The 23,712-nt window shown below is 41.2% G+C and overlaps 1 protein-coding gene across 1 annotated transcript; it reads left to right on the top strand.

Annotated features, from left to right (window-relative positions):
* The first annotated feature begins 4,754 nt into the window (after positions 1-4,754).
* GOLT1A (golgi transport 1A) lies at positions 4,755-23,679 on the top strand. Its single transcript, XM_069074341.1, has 5 exons — positions 4,755-4,779; positions 7,121-7,212; positions 13,153-13,331; positions 19,099-19,156; positions 23,641-23,679. Exons 1-5 carry the CDS (start codon positions 4,755-4,757, stop codon positions 23,677-23,679), a joined length of 393 nt encoding a protein of 130 aa, XP_068930442.1.
* The last annotated feature ends 33 nt before the right edge of the window (positions 23,680-23,712 follow it).

Genomic DNA, 23,712 nt, shown 5'->3' with positions numbered 1-23,712 from the left:
AGAGAGAGAGAGAGAGAGAGAGAGAGAGAGAGAGAGAGAGAGAGAGAGAGAGAGAGAGACAGAGAGAGACAGAGAGAGAGAGACAGAGACAGAGAGAGAGAGAGAGACACAGAGAGAGAGAGACAGAGAGAGAGAGAGACAGAGAGAGAGAGAGAGAGAGAGTATGTGTGTGTGATCTTAGATCCCTAGGACAAATGTCTTGTATATAAAAGGTACTTAATAAATACTGTTTGGATCATCAAATCAGTAAACTAATCAACAAGCATTTATTTAGCACCGACTATGTGCAGGCACCCTAACAAGCCCTGAAGATACAAAGAAAGGCGAAAGGGAGGCCCCGTTCCCCAGGAGCTCATGGTCCCACGGGAGAGACCACATACAAACCACAGGGCGCGAATGAGGCAGAGGAGAGAAGACTCAAGCGTTAAGGAGGGTTGGGAAAGTCTTTTTTTCTTTCTGAGGGAAAGATTGTGTTTTCTCTGTTTCCCCTGCCTGCAATGCTCTCCCTCCTCTGCACTGACTCCTGATCTCCCTGGCTTCCTTTAAGTCCCATCTTTTACTACAAGCCTTCCCCAGACCCTCTTAATTCTAGTGTCTTTCCTTTGTTAATTATTTCCCATTTGCATATATTTGTCTACATGTTGTATCCTCTGTTAGAGTGTAAGTTCATTGACAGCAGGACTGTCTCTTTTTGTATCCCAAGTGCTTAGCACGGTGCCTGACACATAGAAAGTACCTAATAAATGCCTACTGATTGATTGGTTTACTTGGTTTCGTTGGGCTATTTGTGAAATATAAAAGCAGTGGGCATATTTTCTAAATTGTAGCATAAAGAAGCAAGTTCAGATGCTCTCTTTAGAGTTTTAAATGATTTAATGACAATAATTACTGGTCAAAATGAGTCAGAATTGCTATCAATAGATATTTTGGCACTGTGGCTTATGTGAAAACTGCCACCAGATGCCAAATGCACAGCATTTGTAGGCTGCAGCAAGAGTGGGAAATCATTGGCAACAAAGGAAAAGACTGCCGAACTCTATCTAGCCTGCTTTAGAAAAATCTGTGAATGCTGTGAATTTCATCAGGGTCTACTCTTTTAATTCAAGAACATTCATCAGTTCCATCAACTCTCTCATGGAAAAGTCCTTAGTTGTCTTTTCAAGTTAGAGGTGAGTTAAGGACTTTTCTGTGTTATTCCAATATCATTTCACATATTTGTCAGCTGACCCTTGATCACTAAGTGAATTGGCATGCTTAGCAGATATTTTCAGCCACTTAAATAGAGTCTTCCTAAGTTTTCAGGGGAAGTCTGAAAATGAGTCCATAGTTCAGAATAAAACAAAAGCATTTATTAAGAAATTAGATCTATGATCTAACCCTCTGATTTAATCAGCCCAACTATAAAGTATTTTATTATCTTTCTGCTGATGTTTTTGGCAGGCATACAACCCAGGAGCTAGGAGAAAGAGGACATAAATAAACTGTGATGTCATGATGAACCAACATGGAAATGAATGATAACACCTGCTCATGGGGGAGAGGCTTCCACTGGTCAGTGGGAGAGCTTGTGTACCTATGATGCCTAGAGCCATGAAAACCAGAGCATGAAAGAAGTCTGTAGAAACAGAGGTATATGAAATTATATTTCTGAGTTATGGTACTGATGAGCCAAAAATTTTAAAAGTGGAGAACTAGAACCCTGAGAAAAGGTGGTGAAAGCAAAAGAAAACTGTAGACCTAACTGTAGACCTAACAGTCAAGATGATGAAAGGAACACAATTGGGAACAATTGGTGCCATCTTCTGGGAGATAAGGGGCATTACAGGAGGTAAGGGTGGCAGGCACAGCATTGATCATAACTGAGGAAGGGACTGTCATGGAGAGCAGCAAAAAGCAGCCTGTATGAAAGTTAATGCAGGCATGAGCTTCAAGAGAAGCTATGCTAAACAGATAGACAAAGGAAGAATGGTGAGGAACACCAATCTGAAGGAATAATTCCAGGCACCTCTCAGTGGAGAAGACCTTGTAATACTCTAAGGGGCCAAGGCCATCCAGATTCTCACTAGTGGGGAATGTTGAGTTCCTGGGCCTCAGTTTCCTCATTTGCAAAATGAAATTTGGTTAGATAATCTTCCATCTCTAAAGTGGTTTCTATGACCTTTTTTTAAATAGTATTTTTTTCCAATTACATGTAAACCTATGGTCTTTTCAGTCTTGTTTTCCTTAACTTCTGCACATACCTATTTGTGTTTGAACCTTGTGAGCCTATGTGCTTGTAAGGGGAGCTAATAACTGGGGAGATGAGTATATCAGAGTATGCTGGTAGATGAGTATACCACATACTGAAGTTCCTAGGTTGTCTGGGTCTAGCAACAAACCAAAGAAATGACAAATCCCACCAAATATCCCCCAGAGAAGAAAACCTATGAGAGCAAGGGTTGCATGTATCTTATTATTTTTCAAATGTATGTAAATGTTGTTGTGATTAATAAAATGCAAATATAATTAAATGCTCTACTGAGTTTGTGGTAGCTTATAGTCACTGTGTATTTTCTCAATCATAAGAGTGATGACTATTATTAATAGTAAAACTAATATCACATCCCTTCTAGCTGCAGCATTCCATGATTCTGTGATTTGGGTTATGGTCTTAGGTCTGCCACTTACTTAGTTTTGTGACCTTGGGTAAATCTCTTCAATTCTCCAAGTTCCATTTTTCTTCTCCCAAGATAATAACACACTTATTACCTACCTCACAGGCTTGTTGTGAGGATTATATGTGATAATGTGTTTAAAGTGCCTTGTAACCAATAAAGTGTCAAAGAAATATCTATCATTATGGTAATCTTATTATTTGTACTAAAAGAAAGTATGGGTTTTTTTTTTAGGTACTCAGTGAAGAGAAAAAAAATTCATTTTCTATCCTCAGGCCTGAATCTCTCCATGTCTTTCCCCCATAGTCAAAAGCTGTATCTTGTCAAGGGTCAGATTTGATCCTAAGGTCAGTCTGCTTCACAGGTCTGGATTTTTTCATTTTTTTATGCCTTGAGGTGTAGATGGGGAGATTACTCTCTCACTTTTGAAAGAAAACTTTTGCAGGAAGTAGGGATGCTGTTGTGATTAATAAAATGCAAAGTGAGGTGCCTCGCTAGGTCCCTCAGGACAGTGGTCCACAGACACAAGATCAGATGAGAGGCTTCCTCAGATGAATTTGTCACCAGAATTCTTACTCCTGCAGAAGGCCTGAGGGCCAACCTTATTTTGAGAGCCTAGGCCAGAGATGGAGGCAAAGGAGGGAAAAGGATATTGGGATGAGACGGTTTTCTTGTGCACTAGATGTCACTGTACCCAACTTGACCTGCTGAGGTCTGCGAAAGGAAAAAGGAGAAATGCACAGCCAGCTCTGAGACATTTTGCTACTCCTAGCAGAAGAGGCGAAGGTGGTTATGGTCCAGAGGGAGAGATAAATGGGGGCATTCCTCATCCCATACTCTGTTACTGCTGTGGAGTTAGGGTTCTTGGAGAGTAGGGACCATTTTTGTTGTTTAGTCATGAATGATTCTTCGTGGTTTTCTTGGCAAAAATACTGAAGCAATTTGCCATTTCCTTCTCCAGCTCATTTTGCAGATGAGGAAACTGAGGCTCAGACAGGTTATGACTTGGCCATGATCACATAGGTGCTTGATGGCAGAGCCAGCATTTAAACCCGGGTTCTCAGACTAGAAATCCCACACTTTCCATTGTATAACATATATCCCTTTGAATTTCCTCAAAGTGTCCCAGGTTTATAGCCCAAAGCTTATTTCCCACCCTGATGAAGAGGGCTAGATTACTCAAGGGGTTGACCCTGGCTCCTTGAAGTCTATGCCAGTGGAGTCCAAACTTTGTCTGGAATCCTACCTAGCTAAAAAACTTCATGTGTTATCATGGTTAAGTGACTTGCCCAGGGTCAGTGGGTCAGTGACAGGCTGGTTGAATGGGGATTAAGATCAGTCTAGGTAAATATGGAGATACTCAGAAGACTGAAGAACATTTAAGGCCAGACAAAATGTGAGCACCATCTTACTAAATGGTGAAGAGGTTGGGATCAGCATAGGCAGCCGAAGCACCCGTATCAGGGACCTCACAGACCCCGAAGGATTCAAGTGGACGAGAGCCAGGAGAAAACAAGGAATGGTTAGTATGAGTAAAATGCAAGGGTCTCGGAGGGGCAATGAAGAATCCAGTCTCTCTGAGAAGGGGGCGAGGGCCCCTGTGGAACCATAAGCCTGAATGTTGTTTGTCTGCTGAACCTAGGTTGCTTCAAGCAGGTTGTGGCAGAGCCATTAACCTGGGATGAATTGGCAAAGGTGTGGGACAGAGACCCTTGGTTACTGCTGGGGAGGCTGATGCAGGGGCTGGGAGACCCAAGGAGGTGATCACTTACATCCTATTTGAACTGACTGTTGTTTGCTGACTAGGTGCTAAACCCAGTTATGTCTGAAAGAGTGAAAGATTCTCAATTTGTGTGCCCTGAGGCAAGGCCTGTGTGGTCATCGGTGGAAGGGAGTCTTTGGGAAGATGCTGGAGGATGGAGACTGTGCCTTTAAGTGGCCTTCTCCAGGCTTGGAAGTTAATGATTTGCTCAGGAAGGGATTTCACAACCTTGCCAAGGTTCACTCTTCCAACAGCATGTGTAGGCAACTCTGGGCTTCATACCCCTCACTGGCTCCCAGGGCGACTGTCTCCAAGGACTCCCCTCATAGGTTACAGCCATGATCTCCATCTCAGAATGGCAGAGTGAGTAAGGGACAGGATGCCAGAGGCAGGGGAAAGGGGTAGGTGGGGCTGGGGGGGAGAAGCTTTGGGTTCATGAACAGAAGCTGACACCCTTCCTCACTTCCTTCACTTGGGGGGTGGCAGGGTGGAGGCAGGCAAATTGTAATCACTCTGACCTCTGGAGCTGAGAGGCTAGAGGCTGCTCTGCTGGCATATGGGAGGCCTCGGTGACCTGGGCTGGGTGTGGCATTAGTGCCTTCAGTGAGAAGAGGGTTCTCACCATTCATCCCTTGGCTTAGACTTATGGCCCCCACTAATCCCTAGGTTGGCACCAAGAGGCTAGATCAAAGCTCATCCTTGAATGCTTGCTGGGAGGAAGGCTAAGACATGGAAGACTGTAGTGTAGAGCAGAGATGAGTGTTGAATATATTAATCAACACATCCATATACATTATCCCATTTGATCATACAAAAACAGAGGCAGCATTTTTATTGTTATAACCCCATGGACCATAAAATGGCGAACAGTCAGTCAGTCTGGCAACAGACATTTATTAAGTGCTTATTGTATACCAGACAAAGTTTGAAGCATGGGGGCTATAAAGAAAGACAAAAGCTTCTCCCATAAGACACTCACAATCTAATGTGGGTAGTCAACAGGTCAGTGACTTACATTCAAGATATACAGAGTAGAACAGGCATCCTTAACCTTTGGTGTGTGGCACCCACCTTTGGCAGTCTGGAGAAACCAATGGACCCCTTTCCTGAATCATGTTTTTTTTTTTCTTTTTGGAGGGGGGAAGGCAGGGCAATTAGGGTTAAGTGACTTGCCCAAGGTCACAAGGGCTAGTAAGTGTTAAGTGTCTGAGGTCAGATTTGAACTCAGGTCCTCCTAACTCCAGGGCTGGTGCTCTATTCACTGAACCACCTAATCAGCCCAAGAATCATGTTTTTAAATACAGAGGATTACAAAGGAAACAATCCTTTGTAAAGGAAACAATATTGGAATGTAGCTATCAAAATTTTTAAAAAGAATTAATGGACCTCAGATTAAGAACCCTTGGCGTAGATAAATGTAATCCAAAGTGGGAAGGCATTCGGAGTTGGTGTGGATTCAATACCAACATGCCCCTGGGCATCATATAGTTTGGTTCTCCTACATTATCATTCAGCTTCACAACTTCTTCACAACTAGGAGACCTCTGACACAAGAAAATATGCCCAACAAGTCTGAAGTAAACTAACTAACCTGTGATCTTCCCACTTCATCCTCTCTTCTTTCCACCAACAAACTCTCATTAGCACCCAGCTGATCCTGAAGACCCTTCTGGCATCTTCTACTTAGAATCTCCATCCCCAACCCCAACTTTTTTTGTGGAGAGCAGCAGTCAGTGGAGGGCTCTTAAGTCTATGGACATGGTTGGCATTATCTTAATTTTCTTTTTCCTTTAGGAGGGCAATTGGGTTAAATAACTTGTCCAAGGCTACACAGCTACTTTTTTTGTGTGTGTGTTAAGTGTCTGAGGCCGGAACCGAACTCAGGTCCTCCTGACTCCAGGGCCGGCACTTCATTCACTGCGCCACCTAGCTGCCCCCATGGTTGGCATTATCTTAACTCCTCATTCCCTGAGTTCCGGATGAACCAGGGTGTGACTGGGTATCCTCCAGAAGGATGGTGGGTATTTGCCCAGGAGTTGGTAGAGGAACCTGCCTTGCAAATCTAGGACAAAGGCCAGGCAAGTCTCTGGGCAGCTATCAAAGGAATCATATAGTGAAGAACAACATGGGATGACCTTTAATATGACTTTAAATAACTAAATAAATGAACAAATAAAAATACAAATACATATAAATATAAATAACGATGTCCAAATATAAATAAATAACTATATATAAACATAAATAACTATGTGTACATATAAGTAACTATATATAAATAGAAATATTTATGCCCTGAGAAAAGAAAGACCTTGGGGTTCTTCCCTCCCACTCTAGCCAGCTCTGGCCCGCATCTCACATAGGTGAGGGTGGTTCATCAATCTCCACCAAACAACTAGGTTTTGAGACTTGGGTTATACCCAAATCAGCGGGAATTTAGGGACAAATCAACTTGTAGATGGTGTAGTAAAAGCCCAATGCCTCTCTGGAAAGTAATTGATAAGGAGCTACAATGTTCAAACCTTCTGAAGGAAGAGGGAACATCCTTGAATCTTTGGTCCAGTTGGAAAAAAAAGCCTAGAGATGAAGCAGCAGTAATTTAACCCCCTGGATACTTTGCCTGGTGTCCTGGACTCCTAGAACTGGGTGTTTTGCTTGTCCTGACCACCTCCTTCCATCCCATTTGTCATGTTCTTGTTTGCAGAAATTGGCATGGGCACCATGGGCTTTGGCATTTTCTTCATCCTCTTTGGGATCCTCTTGTACTTTGACTCCGTGCTTCTGGCCTTTGGAAATGTGAGTCACCCTTCTCCACACCCCCTCCTCAATCCTTCCAAGAAGATCTCTTCACTCCTACCCAGTTTCCTTTCCAAGAACCAAGAAAATGAATCCGAAGAGACCCTGCTAGTCCATTGCTACTGTCAAAGAGACATCAATTAACCAGTCAGTCAATTATCAAGTGCTCATTCACTACATTCTGTGCTTCAGCACGGAGTTAGAAAGAGAGGATACTCAGATAAAATTAAGGAAGTCTCTGCCTGCAAGGATCTTACATTCTGCTGTGGAAATAAATACATTCATATAGATAAGTAAATATATCATTTTCTTGTTTAGTTGTTTTCCCATTGTGTTCAATTCTTCATGACCCCATTTGGGATTTTCTTGGCAAAGATACTGGAATGTTTAGGTTTAGGTGACTTTCCCAGGGCCATACAGTCAGTAAGTGCCTGAGGCTGAATTTGAACTCAGGTCTTTCTGACCCCAGAGCCTGTGCTTTAGGAATATGAAATTGGCAGCTCTGTGCCAGATAGATTGGAGAGCAGACAGACTGAGGAGTGCAGGGAGATCAATTCAGAGGTGCTTGGCAATAGTCTGCCTTCTAGGTGTGGTATTAGTGGAGAGAAGGGCATAGATCCAAGGGGTGTTAAGGAGGTAGAATCAACATGGCAACTGACAGGACAAAGGGAGTGAGAGAATGGGAAGAGTTGAGGATGCTCTAGCAGTATGCTGGTAAATGTTTAACAACCAGCTGCCCAAACAACAACATTAACAATAACCCTGTACCCAGGGGCGGCTAAGTGGTACAGTGAGTAAAGCGCCGGCCCCAGAGTCAGTAGGACCTGAGTTCTGTTCAGGCCTCAGACACTTAACACCCACACAAAAAAAACTAGCCGTGTAACCTTGGGTAAGTTACTTAACCCCAAGTGCCCTCCCAAAGGCAAAAATAAAAAAAATAATAATAACCCTGTACCCACAACATACTTTAAAATTTAATTTGCTTTATTAACATTTTCCATCACTTTCTTAAATTTAAACAATCAATAAAACAACGAATTGAGCCCTAATTTGTAATTTTTGCCCATTTCCAAGCTGTAAATTCTCACTGAAAATTTAATAATCAGCTTGATTAGAGCTGCCTTCCAGCATACCCTTGGATGACTCCTAGGTTGTGTACCAGGGTGACTGGAATAAAAATGTGATTATTGACAAAATCAGGACCCAAGTCTCCTGGTCCAGGGTCCGGTGTCCTCCTCTTCACTGAGGCAATGTGGAATAGTGGACAAAGCACAAGACTGAGGTTCATATCCCATCTCAGACATTTACTAGCTGTTTGACTCTGAGTTTGTCACCTAGCCTTTTCATGACTCAGTTTCCTCATCTGTAAAATGGAGATAATAGTAGCACCTACCTCACAGGGTTATTGAAAGAATCAAATGTATTAACATATGGAATGTGTTTTGCAAACCTTAAAGTGCTACATAAATGCTAATTATTATTATAATTTTAGTATTTATTCTGATTATTTCCTTACCTGTGACATAAGTATATCTCTCGTACCCACCTCACAAGATTGATATGAGGATCAGATGAGATAAAGTGCTTTGCAAACTTTAAAACATCCCATGAATAGTTATCCTTATTTGGTGAGGCAGAGTGGCTGAATGGATATGGTGCTGGGTGTGTAGTTAGAAAAATGGGTCTTGGCATTCCCCTTCTGACATTTACAGGTCCGGTTATCTTGGGCAAAGCCACTTACCTTCTCCGTGGCTCTGGCAACTTCCTAGAACTTATTGACCATAGAGAGATTGCAGATCAGTCTTCGAGGATTATTATCCCCTGGGGACATGGGCTATTAGCAATGGAGAGCAGCCTCTGTAGAGCTTACCTACACATAGTAGGTGCTTAATGAATGTTTGATTTTATTTAGCCTGTCTCTTCAGGATCTGACCTTTACTAAGCCCACCAAAGAAATAACTCATTAGGCAGCAGGGTCTGAGGATGGGATCCAGAAGGGGGTAAGGACAGGTATAAGTGATATGGACAAATAATAGAATTTTAGGACCTCAGATAGGATGGAATGTCAGAGGTAATTTAGTCCAACCTGTACCCAAATAGAATATCTCCTCTCTAATATCCCCCAGAAGGGGTCATCCAATTTCCACTCGAAGACTTCTGAGGATAATAATTGCTAGTATTTATATAGAGCTTAAAGGCTTGTTATGAACTTTACCAATTTTATCCTCACAACATCCTCGGAAGGGAGATGCTGTAATTATTCCCATTTTACAGACCAGAAAACTGAGGCAGATGGACATTAAATGGCCAGCCCAGGGACACACAGCTAGGAAGTGCCTAAGTCTGGATTTGAACACGTCTTCCTGAGTCCAGATCCACCATCTAACTGCTTCACGTTAGAGCAGGATGGGGAACTTGATGCCTCTTGAGAAAGCTCATTCTACTCTGAAGACAATGCTAACTATTAGGATGCTTAAAAGGCTTCAAAATCAGCTTCTCTGCTACTTTCATTTACCCTGAGGGTCTAATCCCTCTTCCAAGAGATGCCTTTCATATATCTAGACAGTTATCATGGTCCCCACTAATAAAAATACTGCAGCTCAGATTTGTATGGTGATTATTTACATATCACTCTCCTCAAAACAAAAATATGAGATAGGTAGTGAAAGGTTTACTATCTTGTCTTCACACATGAAGAAACTGACACCCAGAAAGACAAAAGTGACTGGTCCAAAGTCACACAGCTAATAAATGTGAGAGCCAAGACTAGAAGCCGGGTCTCCTGACCCCAGGTTCTATGCTTTTCCCAAAATACCACTACATTTTTATTTATTCATTTACTTATTCATGTTTTATGCTTATTAATGTTATTACATTTATTAATAATAAGTACTAACATTTATAGAGGGCTTTAAAGTTTTTGAAGTGGGTACTCATGGGTATTCATGGGATATCCCTCCATCCACCCTGTAGAACCTCATATCACTGACTTTGTCATGTGGATGGATACTTTCTTACTCTCTGTGTTGGCTTCATGCTCCAACCTGCTCTAACACTGGCAGGTCTAACAGGTTGTTGTGTTTTGTCCCTTCGTTTTAGAAGGGACCGTGCCATCAGGGAAATGATGACATGACTTGCAGTTGACTTTGATTTGAGTGAGGAAGGGTTGTACAAGATCACCAGCCTCACTTTCTCCTCCAGAGCCATTTGGGTCCAGTGACCTGATATTCTTAAGATGACTGGAGATGACCCAGGATGCAATACTGGCAGGTCTAGGTTCTCTGAGAAGTTCTAACACTGCATTTTTGGGGTCCTGTTGAGTAATAATACTATCCTCAAGAGACTTTATCTCTTGAGCCGCTCCTGAGGTATTTCCCTTTATACCAATCAGACACTCACAATAATGACACTTAGATCTTAAACATAACCATTTACTTAGCAATAAGGCAAAGAAATAATAATAGCACCACAGGTTAAGCCTAGTGTTTAAAAATAAAATATATCACAACTCACAAATGAACCTGGTTCGCATTATTCCACAAATGTACTCAGTGGGAAAGAATGAGTATAAACACTTATAGCAATGTGGCAGGGAAACACATGAGGGAAGAAAACCCATGTACTTAGGATAACTTACAACTCTGGACATCAAGTTTACTCTGATAACTGCTTGTCTGCTGGTCTTTGTATCTTCTTGAATGAAGGGAATCATTAATAAGCTCTTTAAAATTAGAATCACCTTTAAAAGAATGTTAAGAAAGTGTTACCATGGGGTGGCTAGGTGGCACAGTGAATAGAGCACCAGCCCTGGAATCAGGAGGACCTGAGTTCAAATCTAGCCTCAGACACTTAATACACTTACTAGCTATGTGACTTTGGGCAAGTCACTTAACCCCAATTGCCCTCTAAAAATAAAGCAAAAAAAAAAAAGTGTTACCACTTAATTTAGGCAGTTTTTCCTTTGGAGCAATTTTTCATTTAAACCAAAGAACTGCAAAATTCATTAGCTAGCTATCTCTGAACTATTCAGCCCAGTTCAGCCAGTTATTCACTCACCAGGATGCTATGTAATCCAATCAGAAAAAAACTCACAGAAAATAGATGATTATTGAGCCTCTCGGCAAGACAAACCAACCTAGCCAGCTCTTTACTCACCAGAATTCTGCCTAGTTCAATTAAGCCCCAGCATCTCTGGGATTTTTTGCAGCTCTAAAGCCTCTTTCCTCTTTCTGCTCCTCTCTCTCAAAACAAAAGGGGTTAGTAAAGGACAACAAGGGCTTATGAGAGGCCTCACCCCTCTGAAGTTCTAGAAGATGTTGAAGAACCATATTTAGAACTGAAACTTTTTTCCCCACGAGGTTGAGTTTCTCTTTAGGCAATCAAGAATTATGTAGCTGAAGCCTTCTGTCACATGACTGCTGACTGACTGTTTTTATCCATACATAGTTCTGATAGAACTGCTTTTGATCTCTGACTTTTTATTCAATCTTCACTTGCCAGATTTTTCCCTCATAAACTACAGCCTCCTATATCCTATCTCCTTTATCTTTCAGTAGCATAAACCACAACTTCCTTGTACTTAGTAACTAATTTTTCACTTAAAAGGTAATCTCATCAGATTTCCACTATGAAAACAATAGAGCTTATTTAATTATACCCAATCCTCTAAACAGTTATATGATTTTTTGGTTTTTTTTAGTTTTACTTTCTTCAGTCTTAAATTCATTATATTCAAATGATTGAGGGTTTACAATGCTCTGCAGCTCAAAGTTCCTAATAGTCCTCTATCTCATTTTGTGTTCTTGAACACAAAACTAGGAAAATCCAGATTTTCCCAGTTTTTAATAATTAAAAGCCTTTTCTTTGATCCATTAAATCATTACACTGATTAAATGCAAATGAATCATTGTCCTACATCTTTTACAAGGTGATTTAAATCTTCATATTTATTCCACAGTTCATTTTCTATCCAAAACTGCTTAAAATTCATCTGAAAACTGTGCTTCTTTATTCACATTTGGCATTTTAAAATTAATTAAACCAATGTTATTTTCCTTTTCCTTTTAGTCATCTAAATGATCATTTATGACAAAGGCAACTTTCCATCCTTTACCAGTGGATTTAAATCTTTTTCTTTGCATGACAGTACTTTTTCCTGCTCTTGGCTATAGCAAACTCTTCCAGACAAAAAGGGCAACACTTCGAAGGGATCATGCATTACCTAATTTGAGTCACACATAATCTTAGGAGGCAGGTATTATAAGCATTATTATGTATCTTACAGATGGGGAAACTGAGGCTTAGAGAGATTAAGTGACTTGGCTAGTAATCATCCAAGGTGGAGTCTGACACTCATCAGGTCTTTCTGAGTCCAAGTTCAACCATCTATTCATTCTTCCAATGTGTTTTCTCTTGGATGAAAAGTCTGACCTGGCTTTCCAATCCTACTTCCAATCCTACAAGCAAGTTCAGCTACTTGCTTGCTGTGTAATCTTTGGCAAAGTCATTTAACTTTTCTGAGTTTTAACTATCTCTTCTGTAAAATGAGTGGAAACATCTCCATCTGTTTCCTAGGGAGAGTGTGATGAGCAATTACATTTATCTGGGAAAATATTTTGAAAGAACAATACTGCAGAAAACCAAAACATGCATTATTAAGAATTGACCCTTCAAAGGCTATTTTGTGCATTTCTCTGCTTCCAAGAAGGTCTTTCCCTCCCACCCAGTCCAGCCCAACGGAGTTTTTCCCTTTTCCTAAAGATTTTTAGGATTTTGCCATATTGCTGAGTCAATCTTTCCTGTATTTTCTCCTTCTACCCCTAAAAAGATAAAAACATGCTCCCTCATGTATAATCCCTGAGCCAAGGTCCTAGTTCTGAATCCTCAGTGCTCTGTCCCACATCCCCACTCCATGACTCTCTTCTCCCTTCTACTCCACAGATACTATTCCTATGTGGCCTCTCCTTCATCATTGGTTTGAGAAGGACGTTTGGATTCTTCTTCCAACGGCATAAACTGAAGGGGACAAGTTTCTTCCTGGGAGGTGTGATAATCGTCCTCTTGCGCTGGCCTCTTTTGGGGATGGCCTTGGAGACTTATGGCTTTATTAACCTCTTCAGGTGAGTGGACCTTTCCTGGTGGGGTGGGGGAGGAGAATTGGAGAGAGACAGAGAAGAGAGAGACTCAGAGACAGAGACAGAGAGACTGAGACAGAGACAGAGAGAAAGACATAAAGACAGAGACCCAAAGAGACACAGAGAAAGAGCCAAACAGAGACAAAAGACAGAGATGCAGAGAGAGAGCCAGTCAGACAGACAGACAGAGGGAAAGAGTCACAGAGACAGGCAGGCAGACAGAGAGAGAGAAAGTGATAGACAGAAGATAGAATATTTATTAAGTGCTCACTATATTTCCAGTACAAACAAGATAGCCCCTGTCCTTAAGGAGCTTACATGCTGGTGTGGCTAGACCCCAGATAAAGGGGACCTAGAAAAGGTGTGACTGCCATGGTTTGGAGGTGGCGACGAGGAAATAAAGTGAAGGCTTGGGAAGACAAAAGCCCACATTTATCAGAGTCCAGGTGGTTCCTGGTGTAGAGTCGAATTTCTGGTGCAGAGGAGATGGGGATGAGCACAGAAGCAGAAGAATCTTGGTGTGGAGTCTGGCTGGCTGTACAAGTAGGCTCTCTTAGACTTGAGACGCCTGAGGATCTCAAAGCAACTACCAGTTTTTGTGCAGCATAAAAAAAAAGGTGGGGCAGTTAGAGTGCTGGGCCTGGCATCAGGAAGACCAGAGTCCAAATCTGACCCCAGACACTAGCTGTGTCACCCTGGAAAAGTCACTTAGCCCTATTTGTCTCAGTTTCCTCATCTGTAAAATGAACTGAAGAAGGAAATGGCAAAGCACTCCAGTATCTTTTCTAAGAAAACTCCAAATGGAGTCATAAAGAGTCAGACACAACTGAACAACAAAAAAGTTGTGGAAGAACCATCCCCATTTCGATCAGTTAATCAGCTGATAATAGCTTGCATTTCCATATCACTTTGCAGCTAAAAAGCGTTTTTTAGATAATTATCTCATTTGATCCTACCAAAAACAGGCAACTCAGTGCTTGGACTAGACTAAGGGGTGGGGACTTTGAGTCAGTCAGCAAGCATTTATGCCAGGTACTTTCTAAAGCCCTTCACAACCTGCCCCCTTCCTGCCTTTCCAATGTTCCTATTCCCCTCCACGATCCAGCAACACCAGCCTCCTTGCTCTTCTTTGCACAAGTCACTCTGTCTGCCAACTCTGGACATTGCCCTTCCTGTCCTCCCCGTCCTCACCTCTGCCTCCTGGCCTCCCTGCTCTCCCTCAAGACTAAGTTTAAAACCCTCCTTCTACAGGAATCCTTTCCCAGTCCCTCTCATCACCTTCCCTCTGAAATTACCTTCCAAATACACAATATGTTCTTATATGTAATTTGCATGCTGTCTTTCCCATTAGAATGCAAGCTCCTTGAAGGCAGGGCCTGTTTTTTTGCCTCTCTTTGCACCCCCAGCACTTAGCACAGTGATTGGCACATAGTAAGCCCCTGATAACTGCTTGTTATTACTGACTGATACATGGGGTAAGTGAAGGAATGATGTTTAAACAGAGAGCCAGGGTGACTGGGAGGGTGATGGTGTCTACAATGGTGACAGGGAAGTTCAGAACAGGGGGAAATTGAGTTCCGGTTTAGTCCTGTTTGGTTTGAGACATCCCAAAGGCAGTTGATGTAGGAGAGAGACTAGGGCTGGCTTTATAGATCTGGAAATCATCAGCATAAAGGTGATGATTGAACAATGGCCTCACCTTGGTTCAAACTCTGACACTAGCTATATGATTGTGGGCAAGTCACTTAACTTCTTTCTCAGCCTCAGTTTCTTTGACTGTAAGACAGGGACAAGAAACCTTTATTACTTATAACAACCTTAAGAAGTTTTTTTTTCCCTGTTTTTTTTTTGGAGGGGGGAGGGCAGGGCAATTGGGGTTAAGTGACTTGCCTAAGGTCAGATGGCTAGTAAGTGTGAAGTGTCTGAGGCCAGATTTGAACTCAGGTCTTCCTCACTCCAGGGCTGGTGCTCTATTCACTGCACTACCTAGCAGCCCCTTAAAATGTTTTTAAAAGGATCAAATGAGGATCACATATGTAGACTGCTTTGCAAACTTTAAAGTTCTCTCTAAATAGCAGCTCTTCCTAGATAAGAAAGGCAGGATTATTGTGTCCATTTTACAGCTCTGAGAGCTGAGGCTCAGAGAACCAAGTGGGTTGCCTGCAGTCACACAGCTGGTTAGGGGCAGAGACGGAGCTGGATTCCACTCCCAGGCTTTGGTACTCTTTCCACCCTAAGGTAGTTGCCTCATTCAACCAATCGACAATATAAGCATCTATCGGTGCCCTAGTCCTGCATTAAAACATAAGGATCCCTTACCCTCCCAGAGGAGACAATGCCAGAATACATGGGAAGTCTGCTGTTTGTCTAGGACATATTCAGGACATGACAAAGAGCTTTCTGAGGCTTCCTACATGAATCTAGTAATTGATTTGGGGGCACATAGGATCACCAGAGGCAACCCAGAAAGCATTGCTAAGGATGATGAAGCCCTTGACCAAAAAAAGTAAAATGAATAAAGAAAGGGCATGGAGTATGTTTCCCAATCAATCAACATTTATTAAGCACCTACTATTTGCTGGACATGGAGTGTGTTTCCCAATCAGTCAACATTTATTAAGGACCTACTATTTGCTGGACACTGTGCTAAAACCCCTTCCCCCCCCCACACCCCCAGTTGCCTAGTGAAGGAGGAAAAAACTCCAAAAGAAAAAGTCAGTTTGGGAAAGTGAGGAGCAGACTGGACTAAGAAGATGGTGTCAGAGAATGGGTTTTGGATTTTCTGGATCAATATTTAAGATGTAGGAATGCTGGCTTCTTGGATAGAGATGGTGTACAGCTTTTCAAATCTTATCAAGAGAGTTTTTAGGCAGAAAAGGGAGGAAGGGGTAATGCTGCTCATAAAAGATCTGCTAAATTAGCTAGCATAGAAAATAGCAACCACATCCTAGGAAGAGAACAGAAGAGAGGACAGTGATTTGTAACTAATGATTTTTTTTAACATTTAATTTTAATTTTTTCTCAATTATATGTGAACAAAAATATTTTAATATTTGTTTTTTATAAATTTGCATTCCAAGTTATAGGATACAATTTTTAAGAAGAGAGGGATATCATTAAAACCTATAGCCTTAGGTGTCTATGTACAGATGCACAAAGTATGGGATAATAAATGGGGTGAACTTGGACTCTAGGCATTGTTCAGTTGTGTCTTACTCTTCATGATCTCATTTGGGTTTTGGTTTTTGCAAAGATATTGGAGTGGTTTGCCATTTCCTTCTCCAGCTCATTTTACAGTTGAGGAAACTGAGTCAAACAGTGTTAAGTGACTTGCCCAGGGCCACATAGTTAGGAAGTGTCTGAGGTTGGATTTGAACTCAGGAAGGTGGGTCTTCATGGCGCCACCTAGCTGCTCATAGACAGCCTAGTACATGGAAGTACATTTAACAACCTCCTGAGTATCAGTGAGAGCAGAATGCCTAGAATCTGGGTCTAAGAAATCAGACCTTATTTAAAACAAACTTGATAATTGATCAATCATAATCTATCAATTGGTAAAAGGGGTAGAGAGAAACAAAAAAGAATCACTTCTTAGAGTGGGTAGGGTGATAATTATGTCTGATGATAACATAAACTACTTAACTCGTTTTTCCTGTTTCCTCTGCTGGTGAGAATTCTCTTTGGCCTGGGAAGGATAGCCCCCCAAATAGCTAGTAAGGAATGGAAACCCAGCCTAAGTGAGCTGATGGCTAGTTGGCATCTAGCTGCTCTCACGGAGCTCTGGTCAACAGGTCTAGATAGGCCACATCCACAGATGTTAAAAGAAATGGATCATATAGAGGGCAGTTAAGTGGTATAGTGAATAGAGCACTGGCCCTGGAGTCAGGAGGACCTGGGTTCAAATCTGGCCTCAGACACTTAACACTTACTAGCCGTGTGACCTTGGGCAAGTCACTTAACCCCAATTGCCCTGCCCTTCCCCCTTCAAAAAGCTCTCCCCCCCCCCAAAAAAAAAGAAGAAGAAGAAATGGACCATGTGGTTGCTAAGCTTCAGCCAGTGATCTTGGAAAAATCTCAGACAACAGGAAAGATGTTGCAGGATACAAGGAGGGCAGATACACTGATTTTTTTTTTTTCTAAAAAGGGAAGGGTGTAGAGTCTACATAAAACAGATCAGTGAATTGGACTCCTGTCCCTCATAGAGTCATAGTTTTTGAGCTGCAATGGATCTTAGAAATCTCTAACTCTAAGCCCTTCATCTTACAAATAAGGAAACTGAGGCTTGGGGAGTTTAAATGACCTGTCCAACAGTCACAGGCCACAAGCAGCAGTTTTCTCAGCTGTCAGATTAGGGGGTTGGATGGGGTGATTTCTAAGGGTTGTAGAAGGAGAAAAGTGGCCTAGCTGGAACAGAAAGGTTTGAGTGAGGAGGTAGGGAAGGTGGGGTGGGGAAAGTCACCGCCTCCAGAAGCTGGGTGCCCCCTGCTGAGAGGGGCTGTGACTTCCTAGATGGATCCTTGTGGGGAGCCCTGGCTCCCTGGTGCTGAAGTGAAAGTGAAAGCACTGGACCTCCTGTGCCAAACCTAATAGATACCAGGGAGTGGAGCTTAGAGCAATGGGCTTTCTCCTTCTTCTTTCTTTCCTGGGTTAGGTTTCCATGGGAACCAGCCGTAGGCTGCAGTCTGAGGCTGGGGTGTGGGAGGCAGAGTGGCACAAAGGAGAGAGGCCTGTGTTTGGAGTCAGAGGACCCCAGCTCTATGCCCCTCTGCCGATCATTACCTGAGCAGTCCTGGGCAAAGCATTTAACCCCTCTGAGCCACCTCTCCTCATCTGTAAAATGAGGCTTGGATGGCCTTGAGGGTCCCTTCCAGCTCTAAATTACAGTCCTATGACCTTAAATCTCTGTCGAAGTGGTCCTATGCTCCCTAAGAACTGTTCCAGCTGTAAATCCTATTGGACACCTAAGCCAGCCCAACATCTGGGTGCTCTTTGGGTAGAAAAAAGATTCATTCCTGATTCAGTGGCTTTTTTCAAGGGAAGTAAATACAGATAGCCCTTACCACTATCACTAAATACAGACAACCCTCATCACTATGACTACCAGCACTATTACCATCTCCACTGCCACCACTGCCACTACCATCAATATCACTACCACCATCACCATCAATATCACCACCATCACCACCATCAATACCACCATCACCATCATCATTGCTTACCACCACCATCAATACCACTATCACCACCATCATCATTGCTACCACCATGACCATCAATATTACCATCACCACCGTCACCACCACCACCACCATCACCACCATCAATATCACCATCACCGCCATCATCATTGCTACCACCACCATCACCACCATCAATATCACCACCACCACCAATCATCACCACAGCCATCACCACCGCCACCAGATTTATACTCTCCCTTTTAATAAAGATAATGACCAATCCTGATAACTATTCAATACCTTGTCTTAGAAGACCCTCCCTTTCTGCCAGGAGGACTGAGAATGTTCCATTATTTGTTCTGTGATATTGTCACCCATTCATTTTTACTGATGAGGACAAGGTGCCAGAGATACCAAGTCACTTCATAGGTGGGAAGGAACAGAGCTTGAATTTGATCCCACCTCCTCTAAACTCCAAATCCAATGTTCTTTTCATTATATCATGGCTGTCTCTACTCTTAGCCCATTTCCTTCTATGTTGTCACTAACCTTTCTCTCTTCTTTCTCAGGGGTTTTTTCCCAGTTGCTTTTGGATTCCTAGGCTCCAGCATCCCAGTTCTTGGTTCGGTAAGTCACACAGCTAGGTCGCTGGACAAGAGAGACTACAACACTATTCTTCCCAAAGGAAAGGAATTACCAAAGAATCAGGTCCTTTTCTTATCCCTCTTCCTTCCTCCTCTGCTCCTGCTCCTTGGGCCTGTGATTACTTCCCTTAACATTATCCAGAAACCAATTAACTCTAATTTACATGCAGTGTTGGACTGGTCACTGAAGTGACCCTTCCCTCTGGGGACTGCCACTTCACTGATGTAGGAGGCAATGAAATCATAAGCAGTAAACAAGGCACTTCCTGACTCTTTTTGTATGACAGTGGCTGGTGCGAAGTTCATCTTGGGAATTTCTTTCCTCTCCAGGGTAGCATCAGAAATGTCATTCCATGTCTTCCAATCAGCCTAGGCTGACTTCCTAAAAGAGGTGGAATTAGGATCTTCATTAAGGAAGGGAGGCATGATTGACCATTAAGGAAGAGAAAGGGGAGAAAATGTTAACTCTTACACTTTACACATCACTTTACAGATTGTTAACCATATTATCTCATTGAGATACAAGAGCAAGTATGATTATTCCCAGAAAATTAGGTCCAGAGAAGAAAATTGACTAGCCAAAGGTCACAGAGATAGTAACTAACAGGACAAAAACCATGAATATACAATCATGGGGCTGGAAAGGACCTTTGACACCATCTAGTCTAATCCCCTTCTTTTACAGGTGAGGATACTAAGGCTCAGAGGGGCTAATGGAGAAAATGGCAGGTGGTAAATTGGAGAGCTAAGATTGAAAGTCAGGTTCTCTGTCTTCAGAGAAAATGCTAATTTTACCTCACCATGGGCCTTCTGGTGCCAACACCTGTCTTCTCCATTCCTTATAATGCTATTTTGATTTTCTAGAGAAAGGAAAAGACAAAAAAAGTTTAAAGAGAGTTGGTAGAAAAGATCCCTGGCTGTAGTCATTGGTCCTACATTCAAATCTTACCTCTGACACTTGCTACCTTTATGACCCTAGACAAGTCACTTAACCCCCATGAATTTCAATTTCCTTATCTGTAAAATGTCGGTACAGAGTTAGATGGCCTCTGGGTACTTTTCAGTGCCAAATTTATGCACCTATGATCCTAAGAGAGGATTCCTCCAATTCCTGTTGGAGCTTTGGGCAGACAGCCAGAGCAGCTTTGTAAAATGGTGCATAGATACAGAAGGGGTGACCAGATGACAGGACCTAAGATGAGTAGATAGAGTAGGCAGGTAGGCACCTAATTGGAGATGAGAGGAGTGAGGTCATCTGGGGTGCCTTGAAGGAGGGCTTTGACTCTGTTAGATATAGGACCCACCCTGTTCCATCCAGACCAGGATTCTTCTCCCAAGTAATGTGTCATGACCTCAGTGTCCTATCTCTTAAACCTGTCTTCTCTCTACTCCTTCAGCCACTACCTTGTTCAGGCTCTCATTACCTCTTGCCTGGACTACTGTGCTTCCAGCTTCTCCCCTTTTTAATCTGAAATTGTCAAAATTATTTTCCTAAGGCATAAGTATGAGAAGATTAATTCCCTTCTCAAAAATATTTAAAAGTTCTTTATTCTTTATAAAATAAAAATAAAATACGAATAGCTTAGCCTGAAATTCAAGGCCTTCCATAATCTGGTTCTAACTTACCTTGATAGATTTTCCACTATTCCCCTCTTCATATGAGTGAAAAAAAATTTATTAAGAAATCTTACTACATAAAAAGCTCTTGTGCTAAGTGCTATGGCTACATAAAGAAAAGAAAGATAACCCCTGCTCTCAAGGAGCTCTTACATTTTCATCAGGAAGATAACACATACAGAAGGTTTCACTGGCGATTCAGATGGAAAGGTCCCATGGTCTTGTGCAGAGGCAAAGCCAATGGTAACATCTTTTAAAAGGTCATTTCCATGGATAAAATAGTATATTTTGAATGTTGCCCTAAAGGACCATGTCTGAATCTCTTTGCTCTATTGTCCTATTATACTCTATCTTGTATTATATTTATTTGTGTGTGTTATATTTCCTCCAGGAGACTGTAAGGTCTTTGATGGCAGGAACTCTACCACTCCTTAATCTTTGTATGTTCAGCAGCAAGTACCAAACACCTACTATGTAAATATATTTAGATCATGGATCCATTTAGAACTTATTATGGTATAAGATATTGGTCTAAACCTAATTTCTGCCAGATTTCTTTACAATTTTGCCAGCAATTCTTGTCAATTAGGAAGGCCTCACTTTAATACTCAGTGTCCTTTGGTTTATCAAAAACTACACTATATTCCTTTGCTCCTGAGTCTTGTTTGTCCCAATGGTCACATTTCTATTTTTTAGCCAGAATAAAATAATTTTGATAATTACGACTTTACAAAATAGTTAGAAATTTTATTTTTTTTCATTATTTCCCTTCAGATTCTTGACCTTTTGCTATTTCAAATTAAGTATGATATTAATCTAGCTCTATAAATAACTCCTTGGTTGTTTAATTGACATGGCATTAATCCATAATTTAGGCAGTAACATTATTTTTTATTATAGAAACAATTAAAATCTCTTAAATTATTTGTCTTCCTTTATTTATACAGTATTTTGTAGTTTTTGATTCCCAGATATTTTGTACATTTTATAGTTATCTTAAATGTATTTCTTTTTCTATCTTCTTCAGCTGGTATTTGTTAATAATATACAGAAATGCTGATGATTTGTGAGTTTATTTTATATTTTGCTACTTTGCTGAAGTTATAAGTTGATTGTTTTTTCATCAACTATGTAATATTTTCTTATCATAATATGATTTTTAAATAGAGATGATTTTGTCTCCTTTTTGCCCGTGTCTCTTCACTCAATTTCTTTTCTTTTTTCTTATTGCTATAGGTAGCATTTATAGAACTATATCAAATAACAGCAGTGAAAATGGGCATTCTTGCTTTGCCTCTGCCTTTATTAGAAAGGCTTCTAGTGTTTTTCCAATACAGATAATGCTAGCTCTTATATTAGATACTGTTTATCTCATTAAGAAAAAGTTAATTTATTCCTCTGCTTTTTGTGTTTTTAACACAAACTACTCTATTTTGTCAAAGACTTTTTAATATTTATTGATACAATTGTGATTTTTAACTGGTTTTGCTGTTAATCTGGTCTAGTATGTTTGTAATTTTCCTAACATTGAGGTATCCTTTCATTTGTGGAACAAAATCTAACCTGGTCATAGTAAATAATATTTTAAATATATTATTATAATTTCTTTGCTAATATTTTTACATTAATATTCATTAGGAATATAGAGAAATTGCTTTCTTTCTCTTATTTGTCTTTTCCTGGTTTGAGGATCAGGGTCACAATTGTCTCATAGAAGGAGTTTGGTCAGATGCTTCTATGTATATTTTTTCGAATGATTTATTTAAAATTGCAGTTCATTGTTATTTGAATGTTTGATAAAGTCTACTTATAACTCCATCGGGGCCTGTTTTGTTTTTCCTTTGGGAATTGATTTATATGTTGTCCAATTTCTGTTTCTGATATCGGTTTGTTTAAATATGCAGTTTATTGGTCTGTTAATCTAGGTATTTTTTATTTTTGCAAATATTTATCTGTTTAATTTACTTTTATTTTGTTGGCATATAATTGGGCTTTTATAGGACCAGAGTTAAGAAAATTAAGGTGATTGGGGAGAATAACTAAGGAAACTCAATTTTTAGGCTAAGTGAGGAGAGGGGATACCATTAGCTCTCCTTCAGTTAAACTGAGAACGCTTCCATGGTAGAGGTGTAGTTTCAGGAATTGTTTCAATGACAGAATAAAACCAGACCCACATTGGATGCTGCGTTGGGAGTGGCAGGTGTGAGATAGGCTAACACTGGTAGCTTTGAAGAGATGGACTTAATTTATGAGTTGGCTTTTCCATGTCCACATGTTAAAGAATATAGGGAGTAGAGTACCTGTTTAAAGTGGAGAGAAAAGAATATATGGTTAGCAATCATAGTATGCACTGACAGAAAGAACTGGCACTGATCACAAGGTGAAGAAAGAGGGCATTCATTCATTCTCTCCATTCACCCATTCATAATTCAATTAAACTCTAAGTGCAGGGAGAGAAAGAACAGGGTGGATACAAATGATAAGAGTTATGGCTTGAGAGCTGACCCATATTTAATCAGAAGTAAGAAATTCTGTAGCATACAATCCCATATAGATTCACCTAAAAACAACCCCAGATGCTTCTCCTCATAAGAGAAGTGTACAGGTTTATCTTGCAGCTAGATTCTGGGATTCAGTCTCTGCTCTGTAGCACCTAGAAAAGAGTGAGCACTCAGGAAGCACAGGGAGACTGCCACAGCCTTGACCCAGCCAGAGTTTCCATCCCTCTCTGCCCCCTCATCATCTGTGCCTAGCATTCCAGATGACTCTCAAGCCAGCCCTTGATAATAACCTGCATATTGAATCCACTCTCCTGCCATTGTCTGGAATAATGATACTTGGCTCCCACAGCTGTTCCAGAGGCTCCAGGGCACCAGCTCCATGGTCTGAGCAGCAGAGGTGGACTCCTTGAACTTGGACTGG

Source organism: Petaurus breviceps, unplaced genomic scaffold (genome assembly GCF_028583685.1).
Source record: "Petaurus breviceps papuanus isolate PSGF00001 unplaced genomic scaffold, PetGlider_PUasm1.0 90895, whole genome shotgun sequence".
Taxonomy (NCBI): domain Eukaryota; kingdom Metazoa; phylum Chordata; class Mammalia; order Diprotodontia; family Petauridae; genus Petaurus; species Petaurus breviceps.
Note: the sequence above shows the minus strand (reverse complement) of the source record. Positions and strands in the feature narration are given on the sequence as shown.